A 24,780-nucleotide genomic window follows, 5' to 3' on the forward strand; every position below is an offset into this window, starting at 1 on the left:
GAGTTGAAAGGGTGTGTGTATAATGATATAAGTGAAGGATATAATTGATACATTTAGTATATGAATTGAGAAAATTAATTAATAATTAAATTACAAAGTGTGTGTATTAAGAAATGATATGAATTGAGATAATTAAGTATGTGAAAATTGAAATTTTCTATTTTCATGCGAAGACTTTTAAATAAAAAAAATTCAAATTCGAATTTTTGACATGAAAGCCTAAACTAAAAAAATGTGAGAAAAAAGTAAGGATTGATTTAAAAAATTGACGAACGCAAATGGAAACACCAAACAAAAGAGCGTTTTAGAAAGATAAAATTAAAGTTGAGTTTTTGATTTTTTTAAATTTTTTTTATGTAAAAGAGAAATGAATTAAAAATTGATTTTTAACGCACTTCCCCAAAAAGGCCAAATGCGGTTTGGAGATAAAGATGCTAGCTAGCCTATTATTGAATTTGATCGGTGCGTTACGTGACATGGATTAGCCAATTTTTTCTCCCTACTCCTCCCTCTCTTCCCTCTGGTTTTGTCTCTCTCTGAACCCTAAACCCTTTGTATCTCTCTATCTTGGATCCAAGCCAGACTGGACACACAATTGAAGTGATTTATAGGGTTTTAAGGATTTCCACAACCAATATTTGCAGCGATGGAGGTTGATATGGAGACTTCTCCCAGCTACTTCGACCCCGAAGAACTCAGCACCAGAGAGCGCTATCGTGGTTATGGGTATTCTATTCTATTTACCATACCATACGCTTTCCATTTCAGTACTAATCACTTTTTTCCCTCTATTTCTGTTTCACTATCATATCACTATCATAACAACCCCTTTGTATCTTTAAAATGCCCAATTTCAACCAGTATCATTTGGGTTGTTCATATTTATTTCCATCAATTTGGTCTAACCACATTTATTTTCCCGTAGTATTAGTGCATTATGCTCTCAGGCAGTGTTGGTGAATAATGAATTGATGAAAGCGTTATGCACACTTGAACGCAAAGGCATCTTGGAGCGTAGGTGCAAAGCTCAAAGAAAATAATATATAATGATAATGATTCATAACATATATAATAAAAAGTTAAAAAGTCAAATAGCAATATATTTAGCCTTTTAACTGAAATGGTTAGAGTCTTATTCGGTTGTACAAAGGTTGTAGTTCAAATTTGCATAGGCTTGTTGATGTAGGACAAATAGAGATAGCAGCAACCGTTAGCTCTGGGGTTGATTTTAATGTCAAAGTGCAGAAAACATAATAGGAGAAGGAGAAGAAGAAGATAGTTCTAGGAATCACTCCTAAAATCCCTTGGGCATCACACCTAGGCTAAGAAGCACAGACATTGACACTCGTTGGACACTTTCCGACATGTGTCTGACTCTCGTCAAAATGTGTCCTATTTTTTTAAAAGATTTTTAGATCTGAACATTTGGAGGACACATGTGTCCATTGCTTAAACACAAAAGTCCACCGATTAGACACACATGAAACGAGTTAAGTTTGAACTAAATAACTTAGGATACAATAATAAAATAAAAAACAAAGTAAATTTATAAAATAAGTGTTATATTGCATTTTTTATTATTTTTGAATGACATATTCATATATGTGACATATGATAAATATATTAAATTATATATTTCATGCGTGTCCCCTGCGTGTCTTACATTTTTTGAAAGTTGGCATGTCTGCATGTTCATATCGCATATGTGTTGTGTCGCGTGTCCATGTCTGTGCTTCTTAGTACCTAGGATTTGATTGCGTCACACAATCCGTAAGAAAGTTTCAAAGCTTCTAAAATTCTCTAATATCAACTCTATTAACTTAGAAGCATTACACGACTTTATATAAGCTTTAGAGATTTCCTATTCCAACTAGAACTAAAAAAGAAAACTACTAAAAATACTGTGACTTTCAAAACTAATTTAAGGCCAAATAAGAACAATAAATTAAAACTAATTAAATAATTTGATCCACAAGACAACCCATGGGCAACCCCTACAGCCCATGTCAGCAAATATAAAAATTACCAAAATACCCCTGCCCTAAAAATCCTAGAAAACTTAAAAATAATAATAAAACAACACTCTAATAATATTAGAAATATGATTATATATGGTTCCTATTGGTTTTTCTTTGAAATTGTGCCAACTTTCTAATATTGTCAGTTCTTTGAATTTACGCTTCCTTGAGCTTCTTATACTTTGCATCACTTGCCAATATCTTTAAATTTGAAAACAATTATTGATGGATAATATAACAAGTGACCAACTAATCATATACCATTTAAACAAATCTTTTTATATAATTTCTCACGTGCTTTACCAAATATTCACAATTACAAAATATTCTCAATCATGATACTTGATAGTCATGATCAAAATGAAGTATATGCTTGAATAAAAATATATCTAAAAGTCAAAATTGAAAAACACTAGTGGTCCATGCCTAACACAAGCAATGCAATACAATCCTATAAGTGTATAATGATCATTCTCATTAAGCATACCACCATCATCATTGTAATCTAAAAGTAGAGCTAATAAATTATATATGTTAAAATATATAAAAAAAAAAGCTCGATTTAAGCTTATTAGATAGAATGTTTTTAGTGCAGTGTTGTAAATACGCTTCATTTTACCTACTAAAAGCTCTTCTGTTATTGCACTTTAAGTGCGTTTTTACCAACACTGCTTTAACAAATTACAGGATTTATTGTATTTCGCTTGTGCATACCTGCACTAAATGATTATGCAATGTGTAGGAAAAGGCACTCAACTTCCAGTCACGACAATTCAGTTTCTAAGTTCAGTGGAACCAGGATTTTGTATGATGGGCAGAGCATTGAAAGGCGGCCAAACGCTGCACTTTTTCTTGAAGATATCAAACAAGAGGTTGAGAGCTTTGATTTTGATCAATTAGAAGGAACACCTGCAAAGACACAATCTGCTTTGTGGAGAAAATCATTGGCTGGAGATGCTGCTGCTGATTCGATACGTCGACCTGGAAGTTATTCATTAAAATCTTGCAAGCATGAGGATGATGCATTGTCAGATGGTGGAGATACAACTTTTACTTTATTTGCTTCTCTACTTGATTCTGCTCTCCAAGGTGCTTGAAGTAAAATTCCTCAATTAAAATCACAATTTTCTCTGTTTTTGCATATGGATTGGTCTCTTGCGTCAATGGTTATAGATTTTGACCAGGTCTGAAGGATGTGTTTAAGTTGCATTTATTCATCTAACCTATGCTAGTTTATGTAGGTGTGAGATCACAAGATGTTTTCTTGAATCTAATTAATGTTTATCAATTTTGGAGCTGAGTGGATCATTTAAAAAAAAAAAATTGAACTTTAATTATTGTGGATTCAGTGACATCAAAGAGGGAAATTCATCAAGTGCATTAATCTTTTGGAGTTTCAGGAACTATTTGATTATGCTTTTGCATATGTGATGCCACTGTTTTTGTGTTTAATTATGTGTAAATCCAAGTTCACCCCTATGTGGAGTTTTTCTGTTTGTGCTATACATTATGGTATATATCCATTTAGGATTGCATGATGATGAAATGGTGCAATGCTACTTTGTTTTTTTGTTGTTTTTGGGATAGACATTTAATTACTTGCTAAAATTGGTATGGTAACTTTTCAAATTGCTTGATGCTTATGATCTTCTTTAGAAATGAAATTTGATTTTGACCTCAATTGAAGTTCATTTTGAGTCAACTTTTCTATCCTCTAGTTAAATTGTTATTTTACGTATTACAAAATCTTTAAATTTTTTATTTATGTTATTCTAAGCCATGTTGGATGCTGATCTAGTAACTGTTTGGTGCTAACCTAATAATTATTTCCATTCCATAACTCCTGGAGAATGTTTTGGAGGATTTTGGACCTAAGATGGTAGACTTGAGAAGCTTACAAAGATTATTGATTTGCTTCTTTGAAAGCTGCATGAATGCTTTATCTTGTTTCACATTTTAAATTATTACACTAATGTTCAGAATTTCCTTTCTGTGCTCAAGTTTCTTCTGCCACAAAACTTATTATGAATGACATTTATGATTCCCTTGTGTATCTTACAGTTGACATTCTGTGTATCACAGGGTTGATGCCTATCCCTAATCTGATATTGCAATTTGAGAGATCTTGCCGCAATGTATTAGAGTCAATAAGGTGGGTCTCACTCTTCTCGTATATTTGTATTTCTGTTGAAGAGTTTTCTTTCGGAATGTGTGCACATGTACCACTGTAGCATGTTGAGTATTCTGAATATTATTGTAGTATTTTATTGTGCATGCACGAGAAACATATCTTTATTAGGATGAAAATAGGAGGTGGGTAGACAAGGGAGGAGGAAGTCTCATTTCTAGTTTATAAAGAAAGAAACAATGAGAAAGGCTAAGAAGCACGGATACTTCTAAGAAGTTAATGTATCCGTGTCATGTCCGTGTCGGACACCGACACTCTTTGGACACTCTTAGGACACGTGTCTGACACTCTTCAAAATGTGTCCTATTTTAAATTTTTTTAAAGACCAAGACACTCTTTGAACACTTGGAGAACATGTTTCTATTGCCTAAACACACGTGGCTATTGATTATACACATGTAAAACTAACTATAAGTCTGAATAAAACAATTTAAGACACAATAATAAAACAAAAACCATATAAATTTATAGGAATCAGTGTCACATTACATTTTTTATTATCTTTGATTCTTTGAATAATATATTTATATATATAACATATAATAAATATATAAAATTACATATTTCATGCGTGTCCCTCACATGTCGTGTCCTGCATTTTTGAAAATTAGTATATCGGTCTGTCCGTGTCGTATCCGTGTCGTGTCACGTGTTTGTGTCCATGCTTCTTAGGAGAAAGGTCTCTACCTAAAATATTTTGTATAGTGCACATTTTTTGTGTGTGTATATACTGGCTCTGAATTGTGCTGAATGAGGTTCTTAGGATGTAGTTATCATGAATATTTTGTTTTGATTTTTTCATATTAAATTTGGTAATGCTTAGCATCTTGGTTGGTTGTTTTACTGTATCCTATGCTCTACTTCTGTATGTATGGATCCAATGATGGATCCAATGAAAGACATAGAATTGTGGAGGACAAGTTGATGAGGCAGAAGGCTCGACTCTTACTTGATGAGGCTGCTTCTTGGTCTCTTTTGTGGTACCTATATGGGAAATGAAATAAATCTCTACCATTAATGTTCCTATCATAGAATTGATGTTTTATATAGATAAAGTGGGCTCTACAGTGTCACCACAACAATATTGAAACTTCTTGAATGCATGCTCATTGAAGTTTGGGAAGTTCATACTTCATGATTTATGTACTGAGGAGTGAAGTATTTGTGTAATTTATCCATTCTCTGTTGGTATCAAATTATTTAGTTGTGCTTAAGCATTGTGACATTCAAAAATGATTTAAAAGTAGTTCCATGTTACTAGATTAAAGCACACTTGAAGTTTATATTTGTTAGCTACATCCCTGCTGAATATATGAGCATATAAGTGATCTGACCATTCTCTTCAACATTTACAATTAATTCGTCTCTCTTGGTCAATGTAATATTTGACCACTCCACTCTGCACCTCACATTTTAATCCACTGTTTCAATTGGGCTAGTTATGTAGACTTCTGAGAATCTTGCTGGTTCATGGTGTAACGATCTTCATGAGACAACATTGGTATATGTTACAATATCGGATCATGAATCAGCTAGTATTAGAAATCTTGGAAGATTTTTATTCCTGATTGTTGGTGCATGTCATATTGATACCATGTCTAATTGAATACTTAGAAAGCTTTACAAAGTGTTATCATTTTCCTTAATAAACAAATTTCTATTTGATGGTGAAATTGGTCATTCTTTTATATACATTTATCATCACATAACTTCCCACAAATTGAATTCTTAAATTAGATGATTGGCTATCCCAACATTCATCTTAGAATGTTCAAACTTTAGTTACATATTTGCTCACATAGTTTCCTGGTTAGGAATAATGATGCATATTGAAGTTACTTAGTGTACTTGAATGTTTAGACAAGGTATTCTTGTTGGCTCCTGCATGTTTATGTTGGCTTGTTTGTGAAATTATTTTTTTCATCTTCTTGCAGGAAATGAAGAACTTCCAGAAGATCTGATGCTGGTGATGCATCTTCTATTGTTAACTCTCAAGTTTTCCATTATGTTTTCTTGCTCTTATTTTTTGAGTTCATCTAATGCCTTATGACAGTCCCCTACAACTTCGCATTTGGAGGCTTGCCAGCTTGTTGTTGCAGATCATACAGCACAATTAGGCCTCCGGATTGTTCAGTGGCTTGAAGGATTAGCCTCCAAAGTGCTTGATTTGGATAATGAGGTGATGACTATGCTACTTTCTCCTGGTTTGACAGTCTAATGCTTATACATGGTTTGTTGTTTCTTTACTTTCTAAAATTTAATTTTGATTTTGAATGTCTTTCTTGTTGCATTTCAAAAGATAGTCTGAAGCTGTCAATTATTGTGAATTGATACCATAATCCACCATATACTTGAATTATTTTTTCATTTTTCAATTAGAGAAATTATCATAGTTGAAGGCGGCTATTTTCAGCCGTTATTATTTTTTAGTTTATTTAAGGTCTATTTTAGTAAACAAATGATTTAGATAGTGAAAATTAACATCTTTTTTCTTTAACATGCACATCAATGAGGTGTAAGGCTTGGAGTGCCTTCTTTCCAAATTAGCAGACAATTTAGTGATCAAAAAGACTTTTTTCCTGGAGAGATTTCAGTGCACGTTAATAAATCAAATATATTATCAAGATATTGGGTGGCAAAGAAGATAAAATATGCAATAGGTTTTATGTGCTGAAATTTGAAAGCAAAAGATCTAAAGCTTTTATTCTGTATTATTAAAAGGAGAATGTGATTTGGTAGAAGAATCAGTGACTTGCAACATTAATTACCTGTTTATAAGAGAGCAGTGATGGGCCCTTGGAGGGTTAAACAGGAGCAATTGTAAATTGTATACTGAAAGCAAAATTTTGTTTTAATACATTGTAGTTCAGAAGGCTGTTTGGTGGGAAGGTTACAAAGCATGATATAGTCTTGGAAAAGGGAGAACTTAAGTACATAATTATATTTAAATGGAGACTAGTAAGTCTAAGATATATAAAAATTCACATGACGATCCATATTGTAAGTTTACAACTATGGTGTGTGGTGATCAAGACATGCATGTACTTACTACAATAAGTCATCTAGAAACTAGAGATGGATTACATTATATGCATCATGGGTGAGGATCAAATGCTTGTGTCATGAAGAAATTAAAGGATGTGGAACAGTGACAACTTTACATTCATTATTTACCCAATAAACCACATAGGGGAACACATTACAGCTGAAATTATTGACTTCCTTGTTTTTAGGAACTGTATCTGTTTTTTATTTTTTTTTGGGAGCAATTTACAGATATGGGAAAGGCATTGGGGTTTTCATTGAGGGCTTTGAAGGTAAGAATAGTCTCATTGTAAGATGAAGCGTAACAAAACTGAGGTTTGCACTATTACAGTGGAATAAATTATATTTAACTAGGGAGTATTTATTTAATTTATTTTATAAGTAAAAAAGGATTGATGATATCTGCATGTGGAATAGAGGAGGTATTTTATATGATGAGAGAAAAGAGAAGGAATAAAGAGGGATATAAATGCTGCATCAAGTGCTATGTGAAATTTATTAGGTGTGCTGTGAAACTAAGAGGGTGACTGAGCAAAGGTCAAGAAATGAGACAAGAATAGTAGTAAATTATGTGGTTTAGTATTATGTTGGTTATCCATGGAAGTTATTGTTATGTTATGCAACTGAAGGAAATATGAGCATCTTCATATTGTTTTGTGGCTTTTGATGGAGTCATTACATGGGGGGCAAGAAGTCCACCAAAGTGATTCTTAATTACTCTAGGTTAAGGTTGCATAGGGAAGGTCTTCTTTTGGATTGATTATGGTTGGATTGGGCAGGCACTTCAGGGAAGAGATCCCATGTTGTATGCCATTTGTGATCACTAGTTTGACTAGTAGAGACTGTGATAGTTTAGAGCTTGATTGCCTTGATTTAAGTTGAGATGCTTTAGATTTCAATGGGTATATATGAGAAGCAAGACTAGAGTTGGTAAAAGGATTTTGAAGAACTGGGTGCAGGTGGTGAGGTGTAATGATAATGGATAGCCACTGTCCAACAAATTACGAAGACTGCTGATTTTATCTATCAATTGTTAGATAAAAAAAGCGCAGATGTAAGGAAATATCCATGAGTTAGTTTCATGATGAAAGTAGAAACATTGTTGTGTGGGATCAAGCATATGTATCGAATTGGAAGAAAGTCAATTAAGGCAAAGGGTGTGCTTTATTGATGGACAAGATCCAGGAAGTGACGGAATAACACACTCATAAGGGCGAACTTTAATTGTAACGCCCTCAAAATAATAACATTAAACCCATCAATAAGACATTCATTGACATATGAAATAACTACATTCTTCTATTCATCAGAGTTTCATACAAAAGTATTACATGTTAACAACAAAAACAAAATGCCTTACAGGCTTACAGCTTTCCAAGTTAACACTTGGTTACAACAAAAGAGTTCTACCTCGTTTACACATAAAGCCCTTGGCTTGAAGTTACATGTAATACATCAAAAGATAACGACAAAAATATGTCCGCCTCTAGCCTCCCAAGCTATGTCCTTGGAGGTGGCATGCTACCTGTACCTGAAAATGATATTCCCATATAGGGTGAGCCACAGCCCAGTAGAAATACACTAAACCAACCATGAACAATGACTAAAAGATTAGCAATTGATAGATGGCCAACTCTGATACATTCACATAAATCACATATTTATGTCATACGACTTATGAGTCCAAGTTACTTTTCATTTTCCCTTTTTCAACAGATAGGCATATATAAGCTCTACCCACATTCTCAACAGATATGTATATCAACAATATCCACATTCACAGATAAGCATATAAGCTATATCCACATTCTACAACCGATATGTATAACAACAATATCCACATTCACAGATAAGCATATAAGCTGTATCCACACTTCACAAAGATAAGCATATGAGCTCTATCTTCACTTCTCTAGACAAGCATATGAGCTGTATCTACGGAGTTCATCCCCTATCTTCTCCCATCACTATCCGGTTTAGAGGTACATCCCCTATCTTCTCCTAAACCGCGGAGTACATCCCCCATCTCCTCCTCTACACAAAACGTATACAAACACATTGGTTCTATATACAATCACTCAATACATACAGTTAATGTATTCTATCAACCGTCATATTCCATGACACATTCCATTGATTAGTTTTCGTTTGCCTAATTATCATGCATTGTCTACAACAATCACGACTATCCTCCACCGATAGCCCAAAGCAATTATTTCTAAATAGAAAATAAATGCACAATGGATATTCAATGAACATTTCATTTTCCTCACTCCTCGCAATTAATTATCCCAATTAATTAAACAATGTAATTAGGTCAATTCCCATAATTAACATTTCGACTCTTACGTCCCATTTTCATCAATGACTTAACATTTATTCCATTTCTCTATGCCAAACATGCATCTAGGTTTACTATGAATAGAACCCCAACTTTTGTAAAATAACACAAAAGCCCCAAACTTTTACCAAATTACCAAACCAACCCCAACATCTCAAAATACTAAAATTTAAAGACAAAATCCATAGAGAGGAGTAGGATATCCCTACCTCAAATTCGGAGCCCCAAAGGACAAGATGACAAAACCCAACGTGCTCCAAAACTCGAAATTTTCAGATTAAAATGTAGCCCTCGACGATCAACAACCTTTTTGTAAAGGCCAAAGGTGAGCAAATCACTCCTACTAGATCAAAACCTAGAGAGAAGGTAGTATCTAGAGTGAGAGGCTCAACAATGGTGTTTTTGGAAAAGTAGGAGAGAGAGGAGGAAGTGAAAAAGTGATTTGAAAAGTCAAAACACGAAGTTAAAACCCAGCCGGTCCGCTCGAGCGTAAAACACTCCGCTCGAGCGTAACTCACAGACTTCCGCTCGAGCGGCCAAACTCCAGCTCGAGCGCAGAATGCACTCTCCCAGCACTTTTTACAGAGCCAGGTCTCCGCTCGAGCTCCCAACTCTACGCTCGAGCGGAACTCACACAACCCCGCTCGAGCGGCTAAACCCACGCTCGAGCGTACAACATTGCACAAGAAATACTGGATGGGTGTATTCCCCGCTCGAGCGTCCAAACCTCCGCTCGAGCGGACAAGCCAAAAAAAATCTGGGCAACTAGTTTTGGTTTCTAAACTCAACCAACCTGTAATAAACCTGCCCAACACATCCTATAACTCAAATACGAAGTAAAAAGGATGCAAACAAGATAATAAACAACTACCCACAACCACAGACACATGTCCGGGTCACTGTACAACAAGGGTAAACCCGGGATCGCTATATTAATTAAAACAGAGGAGGCTGAAATGGATGAATGATTGGTATGGATGGATGCTGGAGATTTCATTAATACCACCAGTTGTGGGATGGGTAAGCAAATGTTGACTAAGCTTTCTGGTCATGCAAAATGAAAATGGAGACGTCTTAATGAAAACATAGACTATGGGATGACAATTTTGCAGCTCTCATTCACATTGTTTTTTTAGCCTGGTTGACTTTCAGTTTTCATATTTGAACATGTGGTTGGCCTGAAGCAGAAGGATCAAACCATGATTAAGCTATGTTGGGTCCTATTACCAATATCTAGACAGAATACCAAAGAACCATTTGGTAGCCATTTAGTCATTTATCTTCTTTGAAGAAGATTGTATTTAAAAATAATTGTTTGATTTCCTTGGTTCTTCCCTGATAGTTTAAACTTCACAATAATTTGACTGAAATTGTATTAGGAGTTCCGTGGTATGGTTGGCATAACTGTTGGTTGTCTTTGCAGGTAAGAGGTTCTCATGTTGGTACTTATCTCCCCAGCTCTGGGGTCTGGCATCATACCCAACGTGCCCTAAAGAAAGGTGTCTCAAAACCAAAAACTGTTCATCACTTGGATTTTGATGCTCCAACGCGTGAACACGCTGAACAACTACCCGATGATAAAGTACTTTTCGCTGAACAATTGTCTCAATATATATAATTTTATTTCACCGATGAACTGCTTGTGGTCTGTTGTAGTACATTTTGAATATAATTTTGATTACATTTCAATATATTAAGTCCTTTTCACATCTGTTCAGCTTTGCAACCATGCACTGTATCTGTATCCTATGCCGTTCATCTTTTTGGCTTCAATTTTCCTGAAACTAGTAGATCTTGAAGATTTTAACAATTTTTGAAATGTATTATTTGTTTATTATTTGTTAGAATTATGTTTTTATTTTTTTTATTTTTTTTTAATATCAACAGAAACAAGATGAATCTCTTCTGGAAGATGTCTGGACTTTGTTAAGGGCTGGCAGACTAGAGGAGGCATGTGATCTTTGCCGGTCTGCTGGACAGGTATGCAAATTTTTTTTGAGGTTGTAAACTTCCAGTGCCATTGTGATATTAAATTCCCTTTGGACAGCCATGGAGAGCTGCAACTCTATGCCCATTTGGAGGGTTGGACCTATGTCCATCAGTTGAAGCCCTGGTAAAAAATGGAAATAATAGAACTCTGCAAGCTATTGAACTTGAAAGTGGCATTGGTCACCAATGGCGCCTTTGGAAATGGGTTACCTATTGTGTATCAGAGGTATGGGGAAAAATATTTAATCAAAGTACTTTCTGTGAACGAACTTTCTTATGCAGTTACAATGATTTCTATAAATGTCGCACACAAATTCCTTGTGCTCCCTTTTTCTCAATATTTTGTGGCTCTAAGTTTTCTCTTCAGCAACTCCCATTGATTGATAAATCAAATCTTGTTCACTTTCTCTTGTAAGATTGGGAGACAATTGATGTTATTGTAAATTGTTTTCTGCTCTTGTTGTTTGGAGATTCTCAATATTCGTAGCTTAATAAGATGCTGCCATATCTCCATTAAAAAATGGTTGATCAATTGAGTGATTTTCTTTCTTCTATGCCTTCTTATATTGAAGAGAATTGCAGAGCAAGATGGTGGGAAATATGAAACAGCAGTATATGCAGCCAAGTGTAGTAACTTGAAGCGTATTCTTCCTATTTGTACAGACTGGGAGGTAATATTTTGCTCCTTAATGATGTTACCTTCTAATATTTTATCAGTTTTTTTTTTTTTTGGGTGAATAATTTTTTTTTCTCAGTTTTTGTTCACCCATAATTTCCTTTGATACATCTTTTGAGCTTTTTGTAAGAACAATCAACTATTTATTCCTCCTACCTATTACTTGGCATAAAATGCATATGAGCATATACAGAAGCTCTCCCAGTTGTGGTTTTGATTCTAAGCATGTCTATTTAGCTTCTACAACATGGATTGCAACATATATATATATATATATATATGTATGTATAATATATATTGAGGAGGCTGTTTGGTTAGGCTGATTTCAGAAAAGCTCAATGGGGTTTCCACGAATAGAAGTATGTGGGATTTCGATTCCTTTATAAGAGTGTGAGTTGATTGATCTACCCTTGAGTAATGCTTGGTTTACTTGGTCTAATCTTCAAGAAAATCGTGTTTGTTGTAGGTTGGATAGATTTCATCATACTTTGGGTTGGGAGGAGTTGTTTCCTAATTTACGGCAAGAGGTAGCGCCAAGAGTTGTTTTGGACCATTGCCTGGTGATTTTTGAGAGTTGTCCCTTCAAATGGGGTCCAAACCCCCTTTAGATTCGAGAGCGTATGGCTGGAAAATTGCTCTTTTCAAGCTTATTTCAAGGAGTGGTGGGAGAATGGAAGAGTCCATGGGTTTTATGCGAAAGTTGAGAGGGTCAAGGAGAGTTTAAAGGATTGGAAACGTGAAGTTTTTGGTGATCTAAATGAGTTGAAAGTAGAGTTAGTTTGGGGTATTGAAGATTTGGATGCAAACGAGTCTGGGGAGTGTTTATCTAGGACTTCAAGAGATTAGAGATCATTGCTCAAATTAAAGTTGGAAGAGCTTGATTTTAGGGAGCAGATTTTTTGGGGACAAAGCTAACTTGAAATGGGCAAAAGAGGGCGACATCAATTCAAGATTTTTTCATAGGGTTGTGTCGGGGAAAAGGAAGAAGAATTTCATTAAAAATTTGGAAATTGGGCAAGGATTGGTGGTGAATAATGAGGAGCAAATCATTAATGAGATTTTCAATTTTTACTCGATTCTCTATTCTGATGGAGGAGTGGACCGTCTAGGGATCAAAGGTATTTTTTGGGCTCCTGCGGATACCTTGAAATCCAGTTGGCTCAAGAGACCCTTTGAAGAATGTTCAGTGCAATAGGCCGTGTTTGAATGCGAGAGAGATAAGGCTCTAGGCCCGGATGGTTTCTCAATGGCAAGTGTATCGTGACCGTTGCGAGATTGTGGAAGGGGATCTCATGAAAGTGTTTGGTGAGTTTTTTGAGAGTGGGGAAAGGTGCTCTCCAAAAGAGAAGTCGGTCAAGATTGGAGATTTCAGGCCCATTAGTTTGGTTACGTCACCTAACAAAATTTTGGGAAAGGTGCTCTCCAAAAGAATTAGGGCTGTCCTTGGGGAAATCATGTCTCCCTCACAAGGAGCCTTTGTGCATGGACGACAAATGTTGTATGTGGTCCTAGTGGCCAATGAGATTGTGACATTTTGGGGACACACGGACATGACAGAGACATGTATGGGACACACCGCATGGCGTGTTCTCTTATTTAATTAATTTATTTTCAGGGGACACACTAGGGACATGCCAAGTTATCTTTTTTTTCCATTTTATTTAGTACTTTTGATGAATGTTAAATATTTATTATTTTTTTTCTTAGATTTGAATACTTAATAGATCATTTATAAAAAAAAAATGTGTTAATTTAAAAGTGTTTTTTTTTTTTTTTGTATAAAAAAGTATAAAATTAGAATTAAAGTTAGTTTTGTTAATATTGATTGTTTGCGGATGTAATATTAATCTAGATAGCAAATAAAAATATATGAAAACATATTTTATTGTTGTGTCTCTGCAGTGTTCGTGTTCCCATTTTTTGGAAATCGCCATGTCCTGTGTCTGTGTCCGTGTCCGCATCCGTATTTGCGTCCGTGTTTCTTAGTTGAGGAGTATAGGGGATTGCATAAAAAGAGCACTGTTTTTATGGTGGATTTAGAGAAAGCATATGATTATATGGATTGGGGCTTTTGGATTTTGTGTTGGAAAGGAAGGGCTTTGGGTCTAGGTGGAGGAGGTGGATTTGGGAGTGTGTGTCGTCATGCAATATGTTGGTTATTGTGAATGGTAAGGTTGGGAATTCTTTTAGGTCATTGTGAATGTTGTCATGCAATGTCACCATTTTTGTTTATTTTAGTAGTTGATGTGTTGGGCAGAATCATCGATTTGGCTAAAGAAAAAGATGTTATCGAACGATTTGTGGTGGGTAAGGATAGGATTGGTGTCACCCATTTACAGTTTGTGGATGACACTATCTTTTTTTTGATCAAAAGAGTGAAAGGTTGGAAATTTGCTAATGCTATTGAGAATCTTTGAAATTGTGTCGGGGCTCAAGGTCAATCTTAGTAATAGTAGTGTTGTGGGTATTAATTTGGAGTTTACCTATGGGCAAAGGATTGCGGATATGCTGGGATGTCCCATTGAGTAGTTTCCTCTCAATATTTGGGGCTTCCATTGGGAGGAGATCCTAGATCGGCATATTTTTGGGAGCTTGTATTTGTCAAAATTGGGGAAAGATTGGAGAGTTGGAAGTGAGCTTTGTTATCTGGGGGGGGGGGGGGTTATATTTTGGTATAGTCCGTGTTGGGTTATGTTCTTATTTACTTCTTATCCTTGTTCAAAATTCTGGTCAACATTGCGAGGAAAATTGAGAAATTGATGAGAGATTTTCTTTGGGAAGGGTGTGATGAGGGTAAAAGGGATCATCTAGTTAAGTAGGAGGTTGTTTCTCTTCCTAGGGATAGAGGGGCCCTTGCTATAGGAAATATTGTTACTAGGAACATTGCCCTCTTGAGTAAGTGGTTATGGAGATTTCCTGTTGAAAGTGGGTCGTTATGATATTCTATCATTAAAAGCAAGTATGAAGTTCAAGCCAATCTATACTATATATATAACCAAATGTAGTTGTTTTGTCAAAAGTCTCAAAATATTTATTCCTAAATTCTCATAATTTTAAAACCCTCTCTTTCCTACGTGGCAATCTATTGCCTTTCATGTTTTCTAGCCAATGGTAGATATTCTAATGTGGTTACTAGAGGCAATTGTAGTTCTCCTTGGAAGCCGATCACGCGTTTGTATCCACAAGTGTCCAATTTCCTGTCATTGAAAGTGGGGAATGGGATGAGTATCCTATTTTGGGAGGATGTTTGGTTAGGAGATTCCTTGTTCGATAGACCTTTTCGACTCCTTTACAGATTGGTTCGTACTCGGGATGTTTCAATAGCGTCGGTGGCATGTTCTAATGTGGCACCCATTTCATGGAATCTTGGTTTTCGTAAGAATTTAAATGATAGGAAGGCTGGTGAGTTGGCTTCTTTGTTTTTATTGATTGATGGGGTTTTTCTTTCTTCCTCTTGTGATAGTAGGGTTTGGAATATTAGTTCTTCAGGGGTCTTCTCTTGTAAATCTTTGTTCGATAAACTCATTGATGATCCCTTTGTTTACTCTTCATAAGAAAATTTGGAAAGCGGTTGTTCCTCATAAAGTGAAGTTTTTCATGTGGCCCTTAGCTCAAAAGGGTGTCACAACCAATCACTTTCTTTGTCTTCAAATGGTGTGTGATGTGTAAGAGGAACTCGGAATCGGCGGATCATTTATTTGTGCACTACCCGGTGGCTTTTGCTTTATGGTAGCGTTTGTTTGGCCTATGTGATGTTCAGCGGCTTGCTCCGCGGGATTGCATTCATATGCTTCTTGTTAGGTTCAATGGATTGGGCGGCAACAAGAGAGCCAAAACAATGTGGTCTTGTATTGTGTTTGCTATTTCTTGGACTATCTGGTTGGAGAGAAATGCACAAATCTTTGACGGCAAGGAATTAGATGAGGAGGCTTTGTGAAATAGGACGGGATATTTGGCTTCATTTTGGGCATTTGCTTCTCCTCCTCTTGAAGGAGTTTTATTTTTCTTGATTTCTAAGGATAGGTCTGCTGCTTGCCATCTCTAGTGCTAGGAGTTCAACGTTATTTGTTTTGACTGTTTTGCCTTCTCTTTCTCTATTTGTTTAAGGACTTCTTGTCTTCTCTCATTCTTCTTTTTTAATAAAATTCTTTGTTGATGCTCAAAAAAATGTTTCTTGAAACTATTTCCACTCTTTGTGTTTCGTCCTTAAACTATTAATTTTATTTATGCTAAATTACAACTGCACCCCTTGAGATTTAAGTTAAAATACGAATTGCCCCCTATAGTTTTGAAAATTACAAGTACCTCCTTGTCAAAAAATTTTATTTACTAAAATTAATAGAAAAAATGAAATTCTTAACCACTCTCCTATACAATAATAAAATTACTTGAATTTTTAATTGAAATATATTTATGATATCATTAAAAATTGTTAATTGACTTGATGATTTATTAATTAAAGAAGTCATTGGTTATGCAATTAGAAACTTGAAGTGGCGAGATGTAATTTACAGAACTATAGGGAGTAATTTGTATTTTAAGCAAATTTCAGGGGGTGTATTTGTAAGTTACCCTTTATTTTTATTTAGTCATAAAGATTTTAATTTCAACTAAAGTAGTCCAATTGAATGTTAAAACCTAATTTGATGGGCAAAAAGTCGTTTTAATAATTGAACAATTTAAACCACATGAACCAACAATCATTTTTTTCATTCGCTAATTTGAATTGAGGGTTACAGAAGAGGATGGGTGTATGGTTGTCTATGAAGCATGGGTACTTTGGAAAACTTGCTGTACCTGTACCGAGTACTTACCGACGTACCGTACCTCATATGGTACTTCTGCATACGTACTGGGTACACGAAATACGTACCCAAGTTTTTTCTTCTTAATTTTTGACGTACCCAGTATATATTCAAGTCGTACCGTACCTCAGTTGAAACAATATTTTCCTTCTACTACAGAGATAAAACTCATTTCATTAGACTTCTTTTTTATTTTTTGTTTTATGCTTAGCATGATTTTAAAATTAAACTATAGTTTGTAAGTTATTTAATATATTGAGATTTAATTTTGATTTATACTTTTACTTTTGGCATTAAATGTTAAATATTGGTTGAACCTTAACAAATTAAACCATTTAATTAATTTTTGCATTTCTCTAAATTAGAAATAAATATTTTTTTACAAGCGTATCAAGCCGTATTCGTACCCTATTTTTTTTGAATTTTACAGTATCGACGTACCCGTATCGTATCAGTACAGTACTCGTACCCGCACCCGTGCTTCATAGATGGTTGTAGAGTGTAAGTTGTCTAATATAGTTGTTGTATGATTTAGGCTATGTTTGGCATAGCTAACAAATCTACATTTTTTTGCCCATTGTTTTTTAAGTGATTTTTTTAAAAAATTTGTGCCAGAACTTTTTACTTTTTAGGTTTGTCAAGTCGAAATGGATCTTATCCACCCAAAAAGTCTAAATGGATCTTCAAAGTAGGAAGAAATTGAAAATTTCCAAAAAAAGCTCACTAGAGAAAAAAAAACTCAAAAAAGACAATTTTAAAGTTTTTTTTAGTTGCTTTTAAGGTCTGTTTAGTCTAGTAAGACTTAAAAGTGAATTTTTTTTTGAAATTTTCTTTTTATAAAGGTTCACTAAAGGCGAAAAAAGGCCAATAAAAAAACTATTGCCAAACCCACTATTAGGTTGTCTAAACTGTAAAATTATCTTTTTGCCTAGTGGATTAGGTTTCCCTTATTATTGATTTGGATGGGCTGTCTCTAATTGGACCATATGAACTGAAATCAAATTTTTAGGGATTAACTAGATAAATTGATAGTTTAGGGGTGAAATAGAAAAAAACGGCAATAGTTTACGGGATAAAACTGAAATTAATCCTAAAAATTATGTAGTAAACTGATATAAGAGGTGGTTGATATTGCAAATAGTTAATCTTTGTAATTTAGTTTTCTTGAACTGCTGTAATGAAAGGAGAATTAGTTGTTGACCTGTCATATTGTTATCTAGTTGAATAACTGTTTAAATGTAGTTGTAGAAGGGCAATGAAGTAGCACGATGGTGAGATGACTTTGTCTATTTTTTTGTGTCACCAAGATTCTGAAAAGCGGTTGCGGTCGCCGTAACGGTAGCGGTGGTGCGGTTGCAGTTGTGGGGTGTAAAGGCCGTAGCGTAACGGTTGTGGTAACCGAAACAATGAATTTTTTTATTTTTCGTACAATTTGAAAAAAACTTACTGATACGTTTATTTTTTTTCCATGATCATATTTATTGGGTTTAAAATAAATATTGATCAATTTTTATAAATTTTAAAGTATGATCCAATATATTTCATATTTTTAAATCACTATAAACTGAGTTTTTTATATTTTATTTTGATAATTAATGACTTTATATTATACAAAAGATCAATCACTAACTATTATATATAAGATAAATAATGACAAAAGTAAGAGAATAAATAAGAGTCTAAATATATATATATATACATACATATTTTAACCAAGCTAAATAGATAATGACCACACTTATTATTATTATTTTCAAACAATATATAGATAGACACACACAAACAAAATGGTTGAGTGATAGCAGCTGAATAGAATAACATAGGTCTTACAGCTTCAAGAAATCAATAACTTGTTCTTCATCTTCCCTCTTCTCTCTCTCTATCTCTATCTCTATCTCTTACTCCTCCATTTTCTCTCTTTATCTTCCCTCTTCTTCCCCTATTTTCAGTTTTTTTGTGTGTTCTTTTTCTTCGAAAGAAGCAGTTCAGAACCATTACGTAACGGTGTGTAACAGGTCGTTACGGCACCGTTACGATCGCTACGGCAGCCGCTACGGCTGACACACCTGTGAATCTTAATCACACTGCAAAAGCGGCCGTAATGGGTGGCAGTAACCATTACAACCGTTACGTAACGGTTGCGGCTGCTTTTTAAAACCTTGCATGTGAGAATGCCTATTCCTTTCTCTAACTTAAGGAATAGTCATTCCATTCGATCATAGAATCACTACAAAACATTATCAATTAGCTACTACCACCATTCCTTTCTACTACCACTCCTTTCCATCAATGCCACCACCATTACTACTACTGCCATCGCCACGACCACCACCCTATTGTTGCCACCATCACAATCACTACTACCATTACTACATTATCACCACCACCATCGATGCCACAATTACAAGCACCACATCACCACCACAACCACCGCATCACCACAAACACACCACCATAACCACTACCACTACCTCCACAACCACCACCACTGCCACCCTACTACCGCCATCGCCGCCGCCGCCGATGCCACCACAACTACCACCGCTACAACTACCACCTCCACAATCACTACCACCATCGCTAGAATCACTACCCTACTACCTCCGCTTCTATCATCACCACTGCCTCTGCTGCTAAAACCATTACCTTACCGCCACTTTAACAAAAAGCATACAACCACCACCATTATTGCAAAACCACCACTCTGCTACTGCTACCGACCACCACCACCATCGTCACCGCCACAACCATTACCTTACCACCACTATCACCATTTTTACAAAAATCACATTACCTTTATCGTGAGAACCACCACTCTACTACCACTACCTGCCACCACCATTGTCGCCGCCACAACCAACACCACCACCTCCACAAACACCACAACACTAGCTTACCCCACTACCGTCATAGTGACCTACCACCACCATCATCATAATACCAATACTATCATGACCACCGATGCCGCCACCAATACCACCACTGACCCCATCCCTTCCACAACTATCATAATCTATATGAATTTTTAACTTGTTTGTTACTAGCTTGTTATAATAATAATAATAATAATAATAATAATAATAATAAATAAAATCGAAAAAATAAAAATATTCTATTCTATGTCATTATCATTATATTTCTATGTCATTTCATGTTGGCAACCAAATAATGGAATGGGAATGAACATTCCATTCTATTCAACCTTGCATTCCATTCCCACACTCATTCCATTCCTTCGTACCAAACACGCTCTAAGTGTTCAAGGTCTCACTATGCGCCCCCATCATCTCTAGGCCTACTTAGGTCTTCTCTTCCTCCACCTCCAGTGCTCTCAAGCCACTAAAGTGCCCGTCATTTTCCCAAAGGTTCACAACCGACCACCTCTAACCTCACTTAACCACAACTACCAAGCACACAAAATGCTATTTGAAACTTCCAAGTTTTCTTGGTGGTTGTATTCAACAATTTTTGCAATAATAGCTTGGTTCACAGCCTCAAGGCTCAACTTATGTATATTGAGATTATACAGAAAAGATAAAAGCTCAGCTATGCAACTTCTAAGGTACCTCTTTATATCGTAGTTCTTCGCAATCCTATTTGATACCCACTTGACCAACATCTTATCTAATCCCAATCTTCAAACCATGTTGAGGTTTTCAATAATTTTCAACAAAACACAATTTTATTTAACTTCTGCTCTGGTTGTAGGGAGATACTTTAGAACTAGAAGCTTATACTTTACAAGAAGCACCTTCTGCGAAGGGGTAAGAAACTTCCAAGGCCCTCTCTTGACAAGCTACACTTGGCCGTGACTGGATAATAGAGTAGTGTTATTTTATCCATTATGACGTCTATAGAGTACCATTCCAATAAACACCCACCTTTTGAAGGGAGAAAAATAACGATCAAGCCACACATTTGCCTTCACAACAACCACGCTGTATTGTTGTTTATGCTTGTTGCTCTCCATTGTCATGAATACTTTCTCATACTATACTAGTAGACAACGTAATCAAGTTCTGTGAATAAGCAGTGTGTTAAGTTTAGAGTTTGAGGTAGTGAATTCTGATTCATAGTTTAAATACATAATTTGTTTAAATGGCTCAAATCTTGAGGTTTAGCTGCTCCCTTTGCAATATTTCTTGGGAGTTTTAGTTGCGTTGATCTTCATTTCTTCTCATTTTCTTGCCCCGTTACTTCTGTAGTTTATAGTTATCTTGGAAATTAAATTCCAATGCTTTTGCAGTCAGCATGTTGGGCGATGGCCAAGTCATGGCTTGATGTTCAGGTGGATCTTGAACTAGCCCGCTTGCCACCAGGTGGAATGGATCAATTTAAAACTTATGAAGATGCAATTGACAGAAGCCATGGACAAGGAGACAGTGTTTCTCCATCTACAGTTGGGCCAGAAAATTGGCCACTACAAGTTCTGAATCAGCAACCTCGGCATCTGTCTGCGCTTCTTCAGAAACTCCATTCAAGGTATACGTCGTCAATTTATTACGATTTTTTGGTGGGATATATTAGTATTTGATAATTCTATTTTCTGCATGATTTAGTGACTCAGTACATGAAGCTATTACTCAAGAATGCAAGGAGCAGCACCGGCAAATTGAAGTAAGAGCATCTTCTTAGCGGAAGACTTTAGCATACTTGAATATTCAAATGCAGCTTCTTTATACGAATTGGTTTTGAGCTCTAAAATGATGTCTCACAGGCCACCTGTTCCATTATAAATAAGGGTGGTTATGACTTGTTGGAAACGATGTCTTGTTGACAGTTAACTTGTTTGATGGATTGCCTAAAAAGGGATTGTGTTACAGTAATGTACGGATCAACCCACCTATTTGCTAGTTTCAATCATCAAAGTTTATTTTAGACTGTGATTGGATCATGGATTTGGGTAGGGATTTGGAAAGGAAAAGTGAAAGGGTACATGTTAGTGAAATGTGAATGAAATATAGTCACATTTCACTCACATTTTTCCCTTTCTCTTTCCAAACTCCTACCCATATCTATGATCCAAACACAGGCTCAAGGAATTTAACTTGCTGATAATTCTAGTAACTGTCCACCTGCTTGACTGGCTCTCACCTCCTAAACATGCATGAAAACTAATACGTTGCACAATTACATAGTAAGAACCAAATTAGCAATATTTAGACCAATCAATATCTCTATGTAGGAAAAATATTTAGACATGTTGAGTAGTAGATTATGAGTTCTATTCTACACAAATTATGCATATTCCGAAGTTAATTGGATATAAAGAAACTTCACGGTCGTTGCTGACTTGGTGACCAAACTTGTCAGGACACATTTGATGTTCAACATGCACGGGATAGTATGCAAATAATATGATTTAGTTGACAAATAAGTGGGGTAAACTCTTAGGTTAAAATTGTGGGGGACACTATTGAATCTAAAGGTTTTAGGTTAAATAGGACCAAAACAAATTATTTGGAATGCAATTTTAGCGAACTTAGAAATAAAGGTAAAGATCAAGTAACACTTGAGGTGGGGTAAGTGGTACCCAAGAGTGGTCAATTTCTGATGTTTTGAGTCAATTATTCATAAAGATTGAGGAAAATGTGGCTCATAGAAGGAATTAGAGTTGGTTGGATTGCTATACCTTATAAGGCATTTTGAGAAAAAATAAATTTGCCTCAATGTCCGACTCAAATTCAAATAAATTTTGAGAATCTCAACTGTTGCTGATAATAGGATTGGCGAAACCATCCGTAATGTGATCGCATTGGGTAGGCTGGGTGATTTGGCGTTTTGAACACTCCTAAGTTAAAAGTGGCACCAACTTATGATAAAATGGAAAAAGGCCGTTTGAGATGGTATGAAGCAGGAGTCCCACATTGCATGGGTATGAAACTAATGTGCATTATATAAGCATGTGTAACCTGGACCACATACGCACATGTAAGGAGGACTTATTTGATCCACATTGAGTGGTAAAATAAGTAAAAGGCCCAGGAGGAGATGGGCAAAAGACATAATTGAATTAGAATTATCTGAGGACATGACTTAAAATATTGCCAGCTAGGGGAAATGACCATATATCCAACCACATGTAGTAGGGAAAATTTTTGTTGAAGTGAGTTGAGTAATTGGGTGCAGAAAGAGCACAATTCTAATGTGTTATTTGGTCCTGTCATTTATGGGGTGTTTTGTACTCTATAGCTTAATAGAATTTAGTTCTCAATTTGGATGAGAAAAAGCAAAGGGTTTTCTGTCATGACCAAAATTCCCTTATTGGTGACGAACTTGTTGCTAGCAACTCATTGGTATCATACTGCCTTTACAATATTTTGCTGATTATCCGTTTAGCGCAGTTGGTCTATTGTGCATTCATTGGATTACTTCTGTATCTCCTTTCTCGCCTCTGTATGTATTCCCCTATAGAATGGAGGAATTTCACTTTTGGCAGTTTTTTTATTTTTTATTTAAAAAAAAAAAAAACCTAATGTAGGTTCCTATACACCATATCATGAATCATGACATCCGTGTAACCTGTTGATGAATTACATATATTTTTCTGCTTCTTGTGTGTATTGTGTTGGGACACAAGGCTTAGTTTGGTTTGGTTCTTGTGTATATTGTACTCCCTCCATCCCAAAATAATAGTCCCTTTTGGGAAATTCAACTTTTTTTGGTAGTACAATTATTGCACTTTAAAAAAAAATTGATTTTCCAAAATTACCCTTTGATAGTACATTTTTTAGGGAATATCAATTGTCATGATTGTTCTTTCTATAATGAATTTAAAAGAATGGCAAAATAGGAAATTCATATTATTTTTGTCCTTGATTTTTGAAAAGGGCCTAATATTTTGGGACAATGAAAAATGGAATAAGAGATTAATATTTTGGGACGGAGGGAGTACCAAGAAACAAGTTTAGAGCACCACTATTTGTTTTATTCTTTTTCTCTTCCTCACTTCTCTTTTTTCAAAGTCCTTGCGCTGCATGTTTGCTTGCTCTGTTTAATTTTAATAAAAACAAAGTATCTGTGCTTGGTCTTTTTTGCTTTCTACTATAGAAAGATTTTTTTGCTTTTCTGTATACATCAGCAAATGTGGCAATTGTTTTAGTTTCCTCAGTTTGAATAACATGTCATTGGCCAGTCTTCTCTTACTGATCATTGATGTCCAGATGAATCTTATGATGGGGGATATACCGCATCTGCTAGACGTTATATGGTCATGATATCACCATCTGAAGATGAGGAAAACGTCTTCAGGCGAATTTGTACTTTCTATCTGCATTTAAAGTTAGAGTCTTGTTTCTAGATACAAACCTTTGTTTTCTTTTTGATGTTCGTGTGCGTATAACTTGTTATGGTCCTTCCAAGTTGTGGCCACCTGTTGTGTTTGTTATATTCTTGTTGTGATTAACGAAATAGATATATAAATCGAAGTCGTCATTCACAGCTTTGTGTTGATCCATTTGAAAGCTAGACCACGTTTAGGTGGCTGAAATACTGCCAAATGCTTAAAAGGAAAACATCTTAAAAATAACTCTGTTGATGTTTCTTACTGGCATTCCAAGTAGCATTCTGTTTCACTATGGACCATGTTTGGAACTTGTTCTTCACTATTATGTTATAAATTCCATTTTTTTTAATGAAATAAAAGTGAAGAACATACCGTGCACATGCATGCATGCATCCGTGTTTGCTTAAACACTATTTGTTATTATAAACATTCA

General features: G+C 35.4%; 1 protein-coding gene and 1 pseudogene across 1 annotated transcript; both read left to right on the forward strand.

The window, feature by feature from the left end:
- The first annotated feature begins 456 nt into the window (after nucleotides 1-456).
- LOC145817566 (nuclear pore complex protein NUP107 pseudogene) lies at nucleotides 457-4,249 on the forward strand (annotated as a pseudogene).
- An 840-nt stretch (nucleotides 4,250-5,089) lies between these two features.
- Nucleotides 5,090-24,315, forward strand: LOC114299824 (nuclear pore complex protein NUP107-like). Its single transcript, XM_082915402.1, has 10 exons — nucleotides 5,090-5,186; nucleotides 6,141-6,172; nucleotides 6,260-6,385; nucleotides 11,016-11,174; nucleotides 11,480-11,572; nucleotides 11,640-11,807; nucleotides 12,154-12,252; nucleotides 21,309-21,544; nucleotides 21,622-21,679; nucleotides 24,226-24,315. The coding sequence occupies exons 1-10, from the start codon at nucleotides 5,159-5,161 to the stop codon at nucleotides 24,277-24,279; spliced, it is 1,053 nt and encodes a 350-aa protein (XP_082771528.1). The 5' UTR covers nucleotides 5,090-5,158; the 3' UTR covers nucleotides 24,280-24,315.
- Nucleotides 24,316-24,780: the final 465 nt, after the last annotated feature.

The sequence above is a fragment of the Camellia sinensis genome, chromosome 2 (genome assembly GCF_055761805.1).
Source record: "Camellia sinensis isolate YWXY chromosome 2, ASM5576180v1, whole genome shotgun sequence".
NCBI classification, from domain to species: domain Eukaryota; kingdom Viridiplantae; phylum Streptophyta; class Magnoliopsida; order Ericales; family Theaceae; genus Camellia; species Camellia sinensis.